At 62.7% G+C, this 18,499-nt stretch overlaps 1 protein-coding gene across 1 annotated transcript in view; it reads left to right on the top strand.

Moving 5' to 3' along the window:
* The first annotated feature begins 1,305 nt into the window (after nucleotides 1-1,305).
* Nucleotides 1,306-18,499, top strand: part of FAM20C (FAM20C golgi associated secretory pathway kinase) — a 28,031-nt gene continuing 10,837 nt past the window's right edge. Inside the window, exons 1-3 of the mRNA XM_040989951.1 lie at nucleotides 1,306-2,436; nucleotides 3,693-3,880; nucleotides 8,626-8,704. Coding sequence (XP_040845885.1) covers nucleotides 1,928-2,436; nucleotides 3,693-3,880; nucleotides 8,626-8,704 — 776 coding nt within the window. The 5' untranslated portion in view covers nucleotides 1,306-1,927. The remainder of the gene's footprint in view (nucleotides 2,437-3,692; nucleotides 3,881-8,625; nucleotides 8,705-18,499) is intronic.

The following is an 18,499-nucleotide window of genomic DNA, read 5'->3' as shown; positions in this document are numbered from 1 at the left end:
AGCTCCTCCCAGCCAGAGGTCACCCTCGCTGCTGCACCATCTTGTACCCTCCACACAGAGCCTCAGCTTTCCCTCTGCCTCACTCCAGCCCTGGCCTCAGGGAGGGCTGGGCAGCGCTGCTCCAAGGTGACCAGCGTGCTCACTGCCCAAACGTCATGGTCTGTGCTGGCAGGAAGCCCAGCAAAGTCCCCACTCTGCCGTTCTGGATGGACAGCAGACCCAGTTCTTGGGGAGCCCAGGCAGTTCTCCAGGGTTTTCCCACCCACCTGTCACAAAGCCAGACAGCCTCTCTGAGGTTCTTGGGGCCACAGGGGTGTGCTGGATACGGGGGTGGGGTGATCCAACGGGGAGCGGAGACTGCCACTCCCTACCCCCAGGCTGGCTCGGTTCCCTGCTATCCAGTGTCACCTCCAAGCACGTGCCAAGGGCCGAGAAGAGGCCCTCACCTCACCCGCCAGAGCCTCTGGGCGCTGGGGGTCTTCAGAGGGCGATGTCCCCTAACCCTCCACTCACAGAGAACAGCTGTCCAGAGGGGGTGGGACACAAAGGGCCGCAGCGGGCCGGGGCCCAGAGGGGCCAGCACGCCCCCGCCCTTCGTCGGAGGAGGACGTCCACCATCATTCATACGCCCGGGCGGGAGAGCTGCAAACCACACGGCAGAAGAGGCAGAGTGGAGTGCCGCCCACGCAGGGATGCTGGGCAGGCCCTGGACACCCGCACAGCACGGTCCTCAGCAAGGCCGGAGCTCTCTCCCGGGAAGCAGCCGCTGCTTCAAACCCGGCTGAGCCGGGGCGCAGGCGTGGCTCCCCGGGGCGGACACGGCCCGTCCGGCCTCCCGCCGCGTCCGCGGCCCCTTGGGGTCTGGGCCTGCACCCGGAGCCGCTCCTCCTCCTCTGCCGGCCCCCGCTCTTCCTGACCAGCCGTGCGGCCGGCCCGAGACCGGGGCGTGGGACGCGGGGTCGCCGCCCGGCGGGGAGCGCATCCGGCGGCGCAGACGCCCGGCGGCCTCGGGGAGGGACTTGGCCCGGGTCCTGGCTCGTCCGGGCAGGAGCGGGCGCTGCAGCTGGCGGCAGCTGGCCCGGCGGACGGCGGCCCTGGGAGAGCCCCCCGGGCGCGCGGGCCCGCGGCCTCTGGGCCCCGTGGCAGGAAGGCCCTCTCCTCCGCCGGCGCGAGTTGCAGGGGCGCGGCCGAGGGGAGGAGGAAGCCGAGCGAGCGGAGCTGGCGGCCGGGCCGTGACTCGCGGGGCGGCGGCTCCGCCAATCTGAGGGCGCTGACGCGGGGGGCGGCTCCGCTCGCTCGGATATCTGCCCACCCCGGGCGCGGGGCGCCGAGAGGCTCGCGGTGCGGGCTCTGCGCTCGGGGGTCGGCCGCTGCACCTGCGCGGGGGGCTCGCCGGCTCTCGGCTCGCCCCCATCCCCACCTCGTCCGGCCCGGGTCTCAGCCGCAACCCTGTCGGAGGAGCCGCTCGTTCTCCGCCTGCCAGGCCGGCCCCCCAGCGCGGCCCGCGGAAAAGAGGACACGCGCCGAGGACCGGGTCGCCCCCAAACTGGGATGGGCCGCTGCGTCGGGCCCCTGCGCGTCCCATGAGCTCGGTCGCCGCCCGGGAGACCCGCGCCTGCCGCCGCGCGAGCAGCGCCTCGCCCGGCTGCGCCCCCTGCCATCCGGCTCGCCGATCCCTGCGTCCCCCAGCTCGCTCTGCTGAGGGCGCGGTCGCTTCGGAGAGGCCGAGAGGGGCAGGGCCGAGATGGCCCAGAGACCCAGCGCTTCGGCGGGTGCCTTGCACGCTGACCGGGTCTGGGGGCAGCCCTGGCGCTGGTAGCTGTCCAGGCGCCGGATGGACCTTGACCCGCCACCGCCTCACAGCCGACGCTAGAGGGGCACGGGCGGTGTGCTCCCGGGAGGGCGCCGGGGCCCAGCAGGCGCCGCCATGAAGATGATCTTGGTGCGCAGGTTCCGCGTGCTGATCCTGGTGCTCTTCCTGGCGGCTTGCGCGTTGCATCTCGCGCTGGACCTACTGCCCAAGCTGGAGCGGCGCGCGCGACCCGCGGGAGAGCCTGGCTGCTCGTGTGCGCAGCCCGCGGTGGAAGCAGAGCCTGGCTGGGCCAAGCACACGCTGCGCATTCTGCAGGACTTCAGCTCCGAGCCCTCGTCCAACCTCACGTCCCACTCTCGGGAGAAGCTGATACCTGCGGCTGAGCCGGTGGAGCGCGCCCCGCGGCCTCGGGGCCCTGCTCCCCGGCTGCTGCCGCGAGACCCCGGCGCGCAAAGGTCGGCCCCTGCGCCTGGCCCGAGCGCGGACGGCTCCCTGCTGGCCAGGCTGTTCCAGCACCCGCTGTACCAGGTGGCTGTGCCGCCGCTGACGGAGGACGACGTCCTGTTCAACGTGGACAGCGACATCAGGTTCAACCCCAAGGCAGCGGCTGGGAACCCGGACTGGTGAGTGGGGCCGGCAGGTGGCAGGGGTGGGGCCGAGGTCCCGACTCGGGAGGCAGCCGCGCCCTCCTTGAGCATCCAGGGGCTCCCAGGAGTGTTTGCAGCTGGGACTGGGGACCCCGCGCAGGAGGGCCGGGATTGGGGCGCCGTGTGGGTGGGGCTGCCTTTGTCTCCCGAAGAACCCTGCTGGATGGTGTGGGGCCTGGCCCTGAAGGCTTGTAGAGAGGGGCTGGGGCCAAGCCCACACATCCGTCCACCCGTGAACCAGTAGTGGGAGACCCTGGCCTCTTTGTGCTGGCTTAGTAGCTCCAAGTAGGCCCTGAAGGACCCCAGGACACCGGGCACAGAGAGCAAAACCAGCTTAGCATGCCACACACACACACACACACCCCTTGGCTGGCAGAGTTTCGCTGCAAAAGGACTGCGGCCTCCTCCACTGCTGGAGCATCCTCCCATCCTGTCCTGGCCAAAGACCCCTCCTACCGTCCTTCCCTCCGCCCTGCAGGTCAAAACCAGCAGATATGTGCATGGAACCAGGGTGGTAAAACATTAACCGCCACAGGCCAGAATAAATACCACCTGCAGGTTGCCCAAGCAACCCACGGATGCCAGCCTTCCAGGACCTCTGCCCCAAGTCCAGCCAGGCCCAGGGCCCTCCGTCCACATAGCAGCCTCTGGGCTTTGTCTGGAGGCCCCCGTGCAAGGAGACTCCCAGGAGAGTTCAAGCAGTAGCCCCGGCCTGCGGCCACCACAACACATGGCCAGGAAGGCTTCTGGGGAGGCTGCTGTCCACCCAGGCCTCGGAGCCCAGGGGGCCTTTCTGGCAGGTGCTTGTGAGCTTTCGAGCTCTGCCCGCCACCTGCAACCAGCTCACACAAAGCCCTTGGTGGGAGACTTCATCTCCCTGCCTAGACTCCTTGAAGATCAGTAACCTGCTCCATCAGCCTGCTTGGGCTGCAGCGGGAGGCCTCTGACAGACCAGGCATGTCTGTGCCCCCTCGGCTCACGGGAACGCTGACATGGCCCTTGTTGGTCGGTGTGGTCCAAGAGTGCTGAGGCGGACTCAGCCAGGCTGCGGCCAGGTGTCTGCAGCGGCTGCTGTGGTAAATAGGAATTACAGGCGTCAGGTGTGTTATTAGCGGCGGGCCGGCAGTCCCAGGAAAGTGCATGTGCGGCCCGGGCCTCGGGCACAGACTCACCTCTGGGGGCCCGCATGCTTGTGGGAGCCCAGAGTGGAAAGTGTTGGCTTCCTCCCCCAGGCAGCACGAAGGGGCTCCAGGGGAGGAGTTTCTGCCCACTGGGGTGGCGGCAGCGGCCGCCACGGAGCCCTATCCCAACTGGCTCAAGTTCCACATCGGCATCAACCGCTACGAGCTGTACTCCAGGCACAACCCAGCCATCGAGGCGCTGCTACACGACCTCAGCTCCCAGAAGATCACCAGTGTGGGTAGGTGGTACCCGTGGTCTCAGTATCACGTGTGGCTGTGGTTGCGTGGTCTTAGCATCACATGGTGGCCAGGGTCTCAGAGTCACATGTGGCTGTGGTTTACATGGTCTGGAGTCATGTGTGGCCACGGTTTACGTGGTCTGGAGTCACGTGTGGCCACGTTTACGTGGTCTGGGGTCATGTGATGGCCGCAGTGCATGTTCCCTCAGCTTCATGTGTGGCCACGGTTTACGTGGTCTGGAGTCACGTGTGGCCACGTTTACGTGGTCTGGGGTCATGTGATGGCCGCAGTACATGTTCCCTCAGCTTCATGTGAGGTCATGGTTCCCATGTTCTCCATGTCATACATGGCCTTGGTGCCTATGTCATCGGCATATGAAGTCATGGGGTGCATCACTGAGCTCCTGTGGCCTCAGTGTCACATGAGGGCCACGTGGGGTTGAGATGCAGGTGTGCTCAGAGTTCTAGGTGACTGCCGTGTCCAGGATGCCAGGGCCTGGCTGTCCTCTGTGGTGATCTGGGCAGCGGGCTGTTACCTGCTGGGCTTCACCCTCCTGGAATACATCAGCTGCAGGGCTGAGAACCTGCGGGCTTCTGTGGGAAGGGGAGGGACCTGGGCATTCTTGGCAGCCATGTTCTACTGCAAGGTGAGCCATAGAGAAAGGCCCTGGCGTACGGTCACCTGTCAGCACAGGTGGGTCTCAGGAGGGTGCTGACCAGACTACGGGTTGGAGGGCAGCTGTGGCAGGGCTGACCTCCCTGGAGCTGCTCAAGGGGCTCTGTTTCTGCCTTTCTGCCCCCAGCCAGGCCTCAGGGAGAGTGTTTCTATTCCCAGCCAGGAACTCACTCGGTTCCAGGTGGGCAGGAGGGACTGATGCCAGCCGAGGCGGGCAGCGTCTTGGTGCCCAGAGCCGAGTGGTTTGAAGGCCCCTCTCCAAGCGCCTGTGACCTGCTGAATCAGACAAGGGGGCATCCAATTACCGATTTCAGGAAAGGGAGGGAGCTGCAGGTGCTGAGCAGGGGCTCCTTGCCAGTGTCCTTGGCTGGAGGGCAGCTGCTATAGGAGGTCCCCAGAGGAAGTGGGGGTGGGCTGAGTCCTGGGCAGCCCCTCGCTGGGTCTCACTGGGCCCTCCTGCACTTCAAGCCTGCTCCTGGGAGGGGAGCAGTTGAGGGTGCTTGCTTCCTTAGTAAGGGCTGCTGCTTCAAAAATCCAAGGGGAACAGCCTAGCTCAGGAGCCCTACTCGGGGGTTGGCCCTGCACAGGGACCGGAACAGGGAGTGAGGGCTCTGGGAACTGCCACTGTCACCTGAAGGGCTTGTTTTGCCTCAGGCTTCCACCGTGTGGCAGGCAGTGGCCGCTAAGGGACACTGCAGGCGCAGTCAGCAGCAAGAGCCTGTTGGCCAGGTCCCTTGGAAGGGTCTGCCTCCACCACGGTCCGTTCTCCCAAGTTCAAGGTACCCCCAGTGGGACTGGCAGAGTTCATTGCCAGGGGGTGCCCAGTTCCAGGGCTGTAGCTTGGCCTTGGCTTGGCATCGAGTGCTGGGGGTCCCCATGTGGGTAGAGGGAGAGGGGCTCCTGAGTCACTTTCATTTGTTCATCCCATAGACCAACCACTCTGACCACACTGGACCTGATCCAGGGTTCCTGAAGCTGGGGCCAAGCAACCCAGCCTGGCTGATGGCCACACTGCAGGTGCCCAGCCAGGTGCATGGGCGCAGGGGTCACAGGGATGGAGGCAAGAGAGCTGGACACTGGCAGGGGGTCCTGGCTCCCCCAGTATCTCCCCGGGTGACCTTGGACACAGAATAACTGGCTAGTACTCCTGGTGTTTCACCCTGTGTCCTCTGACGAGGAAATCTAAAGGAGGCCACGTATGCAGCACACATGTGCCCAGATGTCCCACGTCCCCGTCACTGCTGCCCCCAGGGCTTTCCAAGAAGAAGTGGGCAGTGTTCCCGGCCCGGCGGGGTTAGTGAGAGGCCAGCAGGAACACATGCCAGAGTCGGCTGAGTACCTGCTGGCCGGAGTCCCACCAGGGTTGGGCAGCCACCTGCACCTTCTCAGGGCTACAGTGCCTGGAAATGCTGCTTTTGCCACCCAAGGAGTGGTAGACAGGCGCCCGGGGCCACTGCCCGCAGCCTCCCTACTCCGAGGACCTTCTGGGGGTGAGGGCCCCTTCAGAGCAGCTGCCTGTCCTGGGAGTTGGGCGTATCTGCCTTCCCCACTCTGCTCCTTCTGCAGCTGGAGAGTCTGAGGCCTCCTCTTGGCCATCCCAGACACAGGGGTCCATCTTTTTGTTTGTTTGTTTGTTTGTCATAATTTCTTTTTTTAAAATTTTTTATAGAAATTTTTATTTTGACATTCTTTACATAGTTAATTAGGGTAAGAAGGTTCAAGGGCTACAGGAAAGTGGATAATACTAGTATGGTTTCCATATTGTTACCTTCATGTTTAAAGGGGGGTATTAAGGGAGAAGGCCCACCCAATTTCCCACCCTCCCCAAGTCCCGGGTGTAGGGCATGCTCTGAGGTTCTTGCTCAAGTGGTTTTGATATTGCAACTGTTATGAATTGCTGTCAATCTTGCCACTCCAAGCACTATGAGGTCTTTGAAAAATCCACTGATTGACATAGTCCATCATAGCTGAGATGGTTGGTTGACCTGTTCTGTCTTCTCTCTTTTGTTCATTAGGGTTCTGAGTCCAGCATTTAGATTAGGAAGATCTCCAAAGACACTTCTTGTATGTGCTAACAAGTACAGGGCCTGGCACCATCCATCGCCCCAATCAGCTGGTGGTTACAATTGCTGGGTTGGTTCTGTTTTCACTCCCGACTTCCACTGGAACCAATGAGTGTTGCAGTCCAGCCTGGTTCTGCCCAGCACATACTTGGCCCTCACATAAACCAGTGGGAGCTGAAGCACAGGGGTCCATCTTGCTCCCACATGTGAGGCCAGAGATGCAGTGGGTATGGGGAGCCATATCCCCCACTGCCCATGGTCAGCACTGCTGGATCCAGTTTACAAGAGGTTATTTATAGCCTGCTGCTGCCCAGTGATGACCACGGCTGCCTGAAAAAGGCTGGGGTGTTCTCCGCGGCTCGGCCGGAAACAGGGCCGCAGCACCAAATGGGACCGTCACCCACACAGTGCCTGGAACTGCTCAGAACAAGCAAGAGGAGGAACTGTTGACCTGCAATGGCCTGAGCATGCCCCACGGCACAGGGTCTCCCCGCCATGTCAACCCAGCACAGGTCAGACCAGGCCACGCTGGACTCTGGGACTGACTGGACACCAGTCCTGCCATGGCACAGTGTGAGACAGAGTAGCCTGTGTGTATCTGGAGGCCCGACTTCTCAGAGGGTGGTTCTGGTTCCAGGAAGGCTGGCCACTGCCATGGGCCCAGACCCGGAGGGAGAAGCTGAGGGGCCGAGTGGGCCTGATGCCATAGCATAGGGCACCCTGGGGAAGCCAGGGACCAAGGCCCTGGGAGGGGCTGCCTCTGTAGTCTTTCCTGTTCAGCAGTACCCCCAGTTCTAGTCTGTGACATGCAGACATACAGCCATGTCCGCTCCCATGGGTCTAGGTCCCTAGAGCCAAGGACAGCAGGTGCCAGGAGCTACAGGGCTCAGCAGACCCCAAAGCCCCAGAGCTGAGGGGTGGGGTGTGGCAGGACAGGATCTCACAGTCCCCAGGTCAGGGCCATCGTGTGGACAGGGCCCATCCACCTTCCACAAGAGACCTGGCCTCTGTGACTGCAGACAAGTGGCGTCCATGCCATCAAAATGGAGTTCATTCATTCAGGGTGGGCACGGGGACTGTCAGCGCCGAGTCCCAGGACCCCGTCAGCCCATGGGTACCACAGCTGCTACTCTCCGCCCCCTCCCCCGCCTCGTGCTTCTGGGAACTTCTAGCTGGTAGCTGGGTGTGGGAGTCGGCATCTCTGGGCTGTGTCCTGGGGCCACCCTATCACTGCGCCTGACCTGAGGAGGGACGGCAGCGTTGGCCCCAAGCGGAGAGTCCTCGGCCTTCATCTGCTGGGAGGTTCTCCCATCTCCTGGTCAGCACGAGGCCTTCTGATCTGCCGGTCAGCACAAGCCCTCCGTGAGACCCTTCTGCCCAGGCCTGTTCTGTGTCCTGCAGCCGGCACCTCCCCTGCCTTGACCGCAGGGCAGAGTCTGCCCAAGCCGAGGGCGCCGTGGGCCCCGGGCAGCAGGTGGCCCTGGGTTGCCCTTCTTTCTGGTCATGGATTTGCTCCACGGGAGGAGCTGGGGCCGGGAAAGGCCACTCAGTAGAGGCTGACCGGGGGCTTTCCAGCCCCTGTCCTCACGAGGCCCGAGGCTGCCACTGCATGTGGCCAGGGCCGGCAGTTGGAGGGGTTTCCAGCTGGGCATGTTTCCTGTCCCCACTTGGCCTCAGCCAGTGTGTGCTGTGAGAAGGCACACAGTCCCAGGAATGCCCAGGCCCTCTCAACAACCTCTAGGCTTCTGGGCCTGGAGGCAGACGGAGACTTCTAGGGTCCTAGAACCCCTCCCTCCCCCATGCGGGAAGCCAGAGGTTTCCAGGGTCTCCCGTTAGCAACTCTGCAGGGGCTCCCAGGTCCCTGCAGCTTGTCTTTGTCTCAGGGTAGCGGCCAGGTACTTCCTCCAGCCCTCATTCCCAGGAGCCAGTCTGCCCCAGGCTCAGACACCCAGACAAAAGGTGTGGATCCAGTCAGCAAGTGACCGCCTCTCCCTCCTGCCCTGCAGCCATGAAGTCTGGGGGCACGCAGCTCAAGCTCGTCATGACACTACAGAACTATGGACAGGCGCTCTTCAAACCCATGAAGTAAGTGCAAGACCACAGGTGGGCAGCCGGGCCGGGATTTGTGGGTGTGGCTCATGGTGGACTGGGCGGGGCTGTGGGGGGAGCGGGGTGGGCGGAGAGGTGGGCGGGGCATGTTTAGAGCTGGGTTGCTGCATGCCCAGGACTGGTGTCCAGCCTGGAGCCCAGGGTTTTTTTCAGTGCCGGACGGCAACTCTCGCAGACTTTGCTGTCCTGTGGTCTCTGCCCAGGTACTCTGCTGCCCAGGCCCAAGCTTCCAGGGAGGGGAACATAGATTCCCATAAACTTCACCAGGGAAGCCAGCGTGGATTGGCTTCCAACCGGTGCCTGCCGTTTGCCCCTGTGGACGCACCCTGGGGCCTGGGCCTTGGGCAAAAGGTGGGGAGGGCCCCCTTGAACCAGACTTCCCCCGGGAGGTTGCTTCCACGGCGAGTGACGTCCATTCTGAAGGTCAGGGTTTGGGGACAAGGCGGGTCTACCACCGCTGTGGGTGCCGCTGAGGCCATCGTCACATGGACAGGGAGATTTTCTTGACCTGGGGTCTGCCCCCACATGCCGCCTGCACACCGACCCTGGCAGGCTTGGCGGTGACTCAGCTCCGTGGGTCCCGCCACACCCATGGGAGACCTGACTGAGCGTTTGGGGCGTGAGCCTGCGTGTGGGGGCATTGTCTCTTCCCTTTTCACATGCAAGGAAGATGAAGAGGCTTTAAGAAGTCTGAGATGTGAGCACAAGCTGGTGCGGTAACTGATTCGCTGCTGCCGGCTGGGCCCAGGCTCCAACCCAAAGGGTGGCTGACCTCCTCATTGTGACATTCTCTAGGGCATAGGTGTTACCAGAAGGTGCCAGGGGACACTGGGCAGTTCATTGTGTTGGGGGTACAGGGGGACATTGGGCAGTTCAGTGCATTGGGGGTACAGGGGGACACGGGACTATTCAGTTAGTTGGGTACAGGGGGACACTGGACTATTCAGTTAGTTGGGGTACAGGGGGACACTGGACGGTTCAGTGCATTGGGGGTATAGGGGGACACTGGACGGTTCGGTGCATTGGGGTACAGGGGGACATTGGGCAGTTCAGTGCATTGGGGGTACAGGGGGACATTGGGCAGTTCAGTGCATTGGGGGTGCAGGGGGACATTGGGCAGTTCAGTGCATTGGGGGTGCAGGAGGACATGGGTTCTTGATCTCCAGACCCAGAAGTGACCCTCACCTTGACCCTGTCTGCTGCTCAAGGGGTGAGGAGCAAGGCTGGCTCAGGTGGGTGACAGAGCTGCAAGCAGGTGAGAGAACAGGCAGGTAAAGGAGGTGTGAGCTTGTGAGCAGGGGCCGACTGGGAGTGGGAGAGGACACCCCCGTGTGGACTGGGAGTGGGAGAGGATGCCCCCGTGTGGAGTGTGGGTGTACTGGTCACCCCCGTGTGGACTGGGAGTGGGAGAGGACACCCCCATGTGGACTGGGAGTGGGAGAGGATGCCCCCGTGTGGTCTGTGGGTGTGCTGGTCACCCCCGTGTGGACTGGGAGTGGGAGAGGACACCCCCATGTGGACTGGGAGTGGGAGAGGACACCCCCATGAGGAGTGTGGATGTGATAGAGGATGCCCCCGTGTGGACTGTGGGTGTGATGGTCACCCCCATGTGGACTGGGTGTGGTTGACGCCTCTGTGTGGACTGTGGGTGTGCTGGTCACCCCCGTGTGGACTGTAGGTCTTACCATCACCCCTGTGTGGACTGTGGGTGTGCTGGTCACCCCCGTGTGGCCTGGGTGTGGTAGAGGTCACCCCCATGTGGACTGTAGGTGTGACCGTCACCCATGTGTGGACTGGGTGTGGTAGAGGACACCTGCTCTGTAGGACTGTGGCTGGGGTAAACACTTCCATGGGTGGGCAAAGCTGTCCTGCCCAGAGGTGAACTCCAGCTGCAGCTGATGAAGCTAAAGGTCATGTGAAGGTCACTTCACTACTGGAGGAACGCCTTGGGCAATGGGCCATGGGGGGGATGGGGGAGGGGGAGGCACTGTGGACGGGCCATGGCAGGAGCATGCTGGCACTGGTAGCTGTGACAGACGTGGGCTATGATCAGGGACAGGGAACCTGGTCCTGGTCCTGCCTGGCTATTATGGACAGGTCGTCGTCATGGGCTTCAGGGGTGTGGGTTGCAGTCAGTGCAGCCTTAGCCATTGTGTTCCTAGATCTGTTCAAGTGCGTGATGGCTCCCCATGGCTGGTGGCTACATGGCACGCAGGGATGACACAGAGCATGCCTGTGACAGTTCAGAACCAGCAGCAGCAGGGCTTGCCTAGCCAGGGAGCCTGGGGACGGGGCCAGCTCCATGCTGGCACTGCCCTGCATACAGGCCCTCGCTGTGCTCCTGTGCAGGCTGCAGTTTGGGGTCAAAGGCCAAGATAAGGAAGGTCAGTGCAGAAGGGGCTGCTGTGGCCCCTCCCCATGCAGTGGGGTCCTGGGGCTCTCAGGCTGTGTGCTCAGCCGCAGCTCAGTAGGAGAGGGTTGAGTGGGGTCTTAAGTAGCCGGAACCTGGGGTCCAGGCCCACACAGCTGCTGCTGGCCCTGGTGCCTGGGGACCCAGATCCTGCAGGGAATGGTTTGGGGTTGAAAATGTCTCAGGAGACACAGCCATCCCTGGACTCCAGGATCCCTGGGAGAGGTCCTACAGACCAGGCCCCCCAAGCCTGATGGGGTCATTCATAGTCTGGCTAATTGAGGGCTTCTGCTCCCAAGCCTGCAGTTCTGGATAGTTCCAGAAGGAAATCCTAGCCCACCTCACCTAAAGGCGGAGGCTTAGGTCATGACCAGCACATGTGCCCTCTTGGGAATAGCAGCTGGCTCTGCCTCCCCCACTGTGTCCTGGCCATGTCCCCTGCACCTCCCTACTGGGCCTCTGGCAGTCTCTCACTTGGCTAACAGGTGAGTCTGTACCTGTGTTTGCACACCTGCCCGGTTCCCAAGGAGCACAGGGAGCTTAGGACAGCACAGGTCCCAGAGCCTGGGACTGAGGTGTGAGCACGCTGGTGCGTGGGGTGTGGGCAGGCTGGTGTGGGCAGGCTGGTGTGGGCAGGCTGGTGCGTGGGGTGTGGACAGGCTGGTGTGTGGGGTGTGGGCAGGCTGGTGTGTGGGGTGTGGGCAGGCTGGTGTGTGGGGTGTGGGCAGGCTAGTGCGTGGGGTGTGGGCAGGCTGGGATGTGGGGTGTGGGCAGGCTAGTGCGTGGGGTGTGGGCAGGCTGGGGTGTGGGGTGTGGGCAGGCTGGGGTGTGGGGTGTGGGCAGGCTAGTGCGTGGGGTGTGGGCAGGCTGGTGCGTGGGGTGTGGGCAGGCTGGGGTGTGGGCAGGCTGGTGTGTGGGGTGTGGGCAGGCTGGTGTGTGGGGTGTGGGCAGGCTGGTGTGTGGGGTGTGAGCAGGCTGGTGTGTGGGGTGTGGGCAGGCTGGTGTGTGGGGTGTGGGCAGGCTGGCTGCTCAGCAGCAGACGCCCCACTGCCTCTGCTTCGTCCTCACCAGGCTCCTCCTTTCCGTAAAATGTTTACTTCATTCGGTCTGACAGGCAGAAACACAGAGCACTTGCATCTGTTCGCTCACTCCCTGATGCCTACCCCAGCCAGGGTGGATCCAGGGGCTCCATCCAGCTCTCCCACAAGGGTCACGGAACCCCAACATTGGAGCCATCACTGATGCTTCCCAGGGTACACACTGGCACTGGCAGGAAGCTGGTTCACAAGTGCAGCTGGTCATTGAACCGGGCTCTGCACTATGTGATGCTCAGAACCCCTGCCCCTGCCCCCAGGACACGAGGCCTGCAGCCTGACCTCCTCTCACCCCAGGGTGTCATACCACCAAGGACCCGAGGCTCTACATCCCCCTCTTGCTCTCAGAGAGGGCTGGCCGAGGTGCAGTGCCTCCAGCACCTCCAGGCCTCTTCATCTGAATGGAGAGATGGGATTATGTGCTCTAAGTACTGCTAAGGCCCAGGGGCCTCAATGTGCACCTCTCCTGAATGAGGTCACTCCTGAATGCAACCACACAGCCCCACTTGAGCACGTGTGCATGGCTGGCCGTGTGAGCACACACAGCCCTGTGCCACACGCTGGGGGTGGGCAGAGGTTTAGCCCTGCTGTGGACTCTGCCAGCCCCTGTGTCCCTGCCCTGCCGCGGGGTGCATGTGCTGCTCCCAAGCTGGACTGCTTGTGAAGCCGCAGTGGCCTGGGGGTGGAGGGAGTGTCCATCAGAGGCTGTGCAGGACAGCCCGTCCCGTCAATAGGACCCTGGAGCAGGGGACTGGGTCTGCAGTCGCTATAGGAGTCGTCCTGGCTGCCTGCGTCTTCCCTATGAACCTGCTTTCTTGCCCTTAACCTGGCGTCCCCACCTTAGGTGTGCTGCAGGTGACCAGATGGGCCTCTCTTGCAGCATCAAGTTCTGACTCTCCTTTCTTTACCATCCCCACGTATTGGGCAGCAGGCTCATACCCTGGAAGCCACCAAGCTGGGGTGTGAGGCTGGTGATGGGACAAGGGCTAGGGGCAGTTGGGGGGTACAGGTGGTCAGGGAATTGGGCAGTCAGGGATATGGGTGTCAGGGGTGTGGGTGGTCAGGGTGGCAGGTGGTCAGGGGGTGTGGATGGTCAGGGGATATGGGTGTCGGGGGTGTGGGTGGTTGGGGACTGCTAGTGGTTGGGGGATGTGGGTGTCGGGGGTGTAGGCGGTCGGGGGCTGCCAGTGGTCGGGAGATGTGGGTGTCAGGGTGTGGGCGGTCAGGGGATGAGGGTGGTCAGGGGCTGTGGGCAACCAGGGGATATGGATGCCAGGGGGTGTGGGCGGTCGGGGGATGAGGGTGTCAGGGGTGTGGGCGGTCGAGGACTGCCAGTGGTCAGGGGCTGTGGGTAATCAGGGGATATGGGTGTCGGGGGGTACAGGCGGTCAGGTAACCTGGACTCAGGGGATGAGGGTGGTCGGGGGTGTGGGCAGTTGGGGGTGTAAGCAGTCGGGGGCTGCGGGCGGTCAGGGGGTGTGGGCAGTTGGGGTGTAAGCAGTCGGGCATGGGCAGTAGCAGGGTTGCTAGTTGTCAGGGTGCTGGGGGCAGTCAGAGCTGTCCTAGGCAGGTTCCTTTGTTATCAATTCACCTGCATGGGAGAGGAAAGTCAGCTCAGGAGTGTTCTCCATGAGCAGTGAGCAGCCATGCCAAGTGTGGCGTGCTTTGTGTAGGTCACCAGGCCCAGGTCCCGGGTGCTCAGCCAGGAGGGGTTTCTCCCAGGAGAGGCACCAGCCCTGTTCCTGCTGGGCAGGAGATACCCAGAGGTCGCCGGGGCCGGGGTCTAAGGCCGGGGTTTGTCTGAGTTTGCTGCTGAGCTGGTCTCCAGTCCCACCCCTGGGTCCCTTGCCCCTGGTCTTGACCCACTTTGGGTGCCCTGGCTGTGAGGAGCAGACATAGCACAGCATGTGTGCTTGTGTGAACACATTTGTGTGTATATGTGCGTGAGTTCATGTTAGTATGTGTGTCTCCCCTACACTGTGCCTGCATAGCTCTTCTGAGGCCCAGGAGTCCTCACAGCCAAAAGTGTAAACAGAGACGCCGCCCAAGCCCGTGTTTCTGAGCTTGGGAATTCCAGCCTCATCCGGGGTCTGGCTGTGAGCTCAGCCTGGAGGGAGGAGTGACTGCCCAGTGCCCTGGCGAGGTACCAAGGACGGCTGTGTCTGGAGCCGCCTGTCCCAGGCCACGGTGCACAGCTTCGGGCCCGCCTGCTGCGGTAGGGTTGGGAAGCTAGGTTCAGCTTGGCCCCCCAGAGCCTGGGGCATGGACAACCTGTGAAGAGGGGCAGTGAAGGTCCCCGCTCTGTGCCCAGGCACAAAGCAGGTGCTGAGCAGGGGTCCTACTGCTCCCTGAATCCCTTTAGAAATCAGGGCCCTGGAATGTCCCCCCAGTGCCCTGTGCCCCCAGGAGCTTGGATGCTGCCCCACCTCTGCCACCCAGTCCAGCCGGGCTGTCCCTTGTAGGACATGGGTGGGCTGTGAAGGGTAGCAGGTGTCCAGAGTGGGGACCCTGCCCACCCATAAGGACCAGGAAGCACTGAGGTGTGGCCGGCAGGGACCAGGGCCCCAGGCACTAGAAGCTGCCCTGTGCAGGGGGACGCAGACAGCCCTTGGCAGATGACCCCTGGACTGTGGGCACCCTCTGCTGACCTCATTGCCCTGGGGAACTATGGTGGGCATAGACTCAGCACCGCCCAGGCCCACTGGAGTAGGCCATACAGCAGCCCAGCAGAGACCTGGGGAAGGCCCTGGGCAGCAGTGGGTGATGCCCACAGCCAGCCTGACCCTGACCCTGGCATTGGACACTCGGGATCTGGGAGTGACAGCTCAGGCAGGGGGCAACAGACCTGAAGATCATGACCTCATGGCCAGGGCTGTGTGTGTCTGGGAGGAGGGGTCCTTGGACCATCCAAAGGGCAAACAGGCATCCCTCTAGGAGGGTTCAGGGTCCTTTGGGGTCCTTGGCCCCAAGTGGGGATGTGAGGAGAGATACGGGCTCTGGAAACGAGCTGGGAGCACTGGACTCTGCCAGGATTTGTCATTGCTCTCAGGTAATTTGCTCCCCTCCCCTGCCACCCTGCCGTAGAGCTCTGGGACTGGCCATGGTGGACAAGGACCCTTTTGTGTCCACGGGGCCTGGGTGGTGTCCCAGCCTGTTCCCTGCCCTGACTCTGGCTGGGGCGGGGCCACCTGGCTCCCATAGTGCCCTCCCAGAACCCGGAGTCAGGCTTTGAGCCCTAGGCTGCCCGCCCCGCCCCCGCACACAGAGTGTCTGGACAGCACTGTAGACTTGCACCAGGACATTAGGGTCAGGGACAACTCAGAGTGGCGGAACCTGGGGCCTCAGCTACAGGCCCAGGGCCACCAAGAAGCAGCAGAGCTGCCTGTGGCAGAGCCTGCCTCTCTGAAAGTGGGAGGACTGTGTGTGTGTATGTGTGTGCAGTGGCCAGTGGGCAGTGTTCCATGAGACTGGGCAGACCTGGTCCAGTGGTACGGGCGGCTGACCACTCCACTCCTTGTGGCGTTGGGTTCCACAAGTCCTGGACAGAGGAGCTGACTGACCTGGGAGCAGCCACTGTGGAGAAAGGGTTGGTCCCAGGGCCTGGGATCCAGCCATGCGGGTCCAGACCTCAGCAGGAGTGTGAGGAGGATGCCCCCGAGGGCCCAGCAAAGGGGTGAGACTACCCAGTGTTGGTGGTGCTCAGTGTGTGCATGCGTGTGTGGGGGCTCAGGGTGCACTCACATGGGAGGTGCAGGTCACTCACGGCCGACCACTGTCTGGCTGGATGCCAGGCTGCTCTGCTCACAACCTTGTCTGAGGAGGGGGCACTCTGGCTTTGGGTGCGTACCTGCCACACTGCGGCTGCCAGGAGTCATACTTCACAGGCAGAGGAGCCTTCCTGCTTACCACACAGCAAACCCCACAGGAGACAGGGACGACTCCGCTCCTGCCCTGTGTGGGAGACGTGACTGGGCAGCTCTAGGGGTCCCAGGCCCTCAATGCTGTGGGTGACGGGCCGTCAGCAGTCAAAGCTGAGGAGTGAACCCCGAGGACGGTGGACAGCAGGCGTCTAGGCGGTCAGCAGGGCCTGCCTGGGTGTTGAGGACATTCGTGCTGCATTCTTCTTGGCCCTCAGAGCTGCCCCAGGCTGCCCAGGTGGACTACATGGCCCTGTCACTGAGTCTGGGACAGTGTGCTTTGTGGGTTGTTCATATCATCACAAGAAAATGAACTTGACTAATCCAGAAAAATACATGGTCCTGAGGGGCTACCATGAGGCCCGGCTGGTCTCGCTCTGGGCCGTGTGGGTGGAGCAGGAGGCCCTGGGCTCAGCTCTGCTTGGGATACCCACCAGTTGGGGTACTCCCCATCCCAGCTCCCTGCTGATGCGCCTGGCAGGCAGGAGCAATGGCTCAAGCCCAGGGTCCCTGGCACCCACATGGGAGACTCAGATAGAGCCTGGCCTGGCCCCGGGTGTTGCGTTTGGGGGACCCCAAGCAGATGCGAGCCCATACCCCCGCCTGCCCCATTGCTCTGCATTGCAAGTCAGTAACTGAAAGTGACTTTTCAACAGAAGGAGCAAAAGCTCCTTCCCTGTGCTGAGCACTGGTTTGTCTGGGCACCTCATGTGGCCTGTTGGCTACCGAGCCAGGGCCACAGGACTGCCCAGCTGGGGCCCTGTGTGGCTGCGGTGTTCTTCCAGATGGGGGCCGGCACGCGTCCTGCTGGTTGGAGGCCAGGATTGCATTAGGTTGGGTGGTACAGGACTGAGCTGGCAGCCTCCTTGGCTGGCAGGTGAGGACCCCAAGCAGCTACACAAGATATGGAAACCCCGGGTAGGGGAGGACATGGGCAAATGGTGAGAGTGCAGTGGACACAGCAGGCCGGCTCTCCTGTCCATGGGGCAGCTGAGGCCGGGACCCTGGGCTGCAGAGCTGGCTGTCCTGAGGGGGAAGTGGAACCAGGGACTGTGTCCAGTTGTCATGCGCTGGAGTGCAGTGGACACTGCTGAGGCTGGGACTCTGGGCTGTAGAGCTGGCTGTCCTGAGGGGGAAGTGGAACCAGGGACTGTGTCCAGGTGTCATGCGCTGGAGTGCAGTGGACACTGCTGAGGCCGGAACCCTGGGCTGCAGAGCTGGCTGTCCTGAGGGGTGAGTGGAACCAGGGACTGTGTCCAGGTGTCATGCGCTGGAGTGCAGTGGACACTGCTGAGGCTGGGACTCTGGGCTGTAGAGCTGGCTGTCCTCCTGAGGGGGAAGTGGAACCAGGGACTGTGTCCAGGTGTCATGCACTGGAGTGCAGTGGACACTGCTGAGGCTGGGACTCTGGCTATAGAGCTGGCTGTCCTGAGGGGGAAGTGGAACCAGGGACTGTGTCCAGGTGTCATGCGCTGGAGTGCAGTGGACACTGCTGAGGCTGGGACCCTGGGCTGCAGAGCTGGCTGTCCTGAGGGGGAAGTGGAACCAGGGACTGTGTCCAGGTGTCATGCGCTGGAGTGCAGTGGACACTGCTGAGGCTGGGACTCTGGGCTGCAGAGCTGGCTGTCCTCCTGAGGGGGAAGTGGAACCAGGGACTGTGTCCAGGTGTCATGCGCTGGCCGGAATTGGCCTGTGGTTGCACTCGTTCTCCTTGGATCTCTCGTGTAGGACACAGAATCAGCCCTCCCCTCCCCCAGCCACGCCTGAAGGAGGAACCACAGGAAACCCCCCAGTGGTCAGCAAGCCCTTTCCTTCAGCCCACACTCCTGAAGTCAAGCTCAAACCCCTGCAAACCACACTGGGCCCTTCTGAGCGCTACAAATCTGGGTCATTTTGATTTTCATCAGCCTGGCCACAGGCTGAGCAGTGCCAGGGAGCAGTGTCCGGGGCTCCCCAGTCAGGCCGGGGATAGACAAGAACCTAGCCGCAGCACTGCCATGTGGTAGCCAGGCTATGTTGGCTCCTGAGTGTCACACCCCAGCAGAATGGATGCCGCCACGAGGGGCTGGCCCATCAGGACCAGGCCTTCCCCCCTTTGTTTCTGAGATCACTGTTGGGGACCTGCACCTGGGGGAGCATGCCCCACGCATGCCCTTGCTGGCCTGAGTCCCTCCAACACGTGCTGCTACTTCCACCCTCCCTGGATCACAACAGCTGGAGCTTCACCTGGCCACGTGGTGGGAGGAGGCCGTGGCGCACTCACCCTCCCTGGACCACAACAGCTGCGGCTTCGCCTGCCCACGTGGTGGGAGGAGGCCGTGGTGCACTCACCCTCCCTGGATCACAACAG

The sequence above is a fragment of the Ochotona curzoniae genome, unplaced genomic scaffold, assembly GCF_017591425.1.
Source record: "Ochotona curzoniae isolate NIBS_2020 unplaced genomic scaffold, NIBS_Ocur_1.0 contig_54, whole genome shotgun sequence".
Taxonomy (NCBI): Eukaryota; Metazoa; Chordata; class Mammalia; order Lagomorpha; family Ochotonidae; genus Ochotona; species Ochotona curzoniae.
Note: the sequence above shows the minus strand (reverse complement) of the source record. Positions and strands in the feature narration are given on the sequence as shown.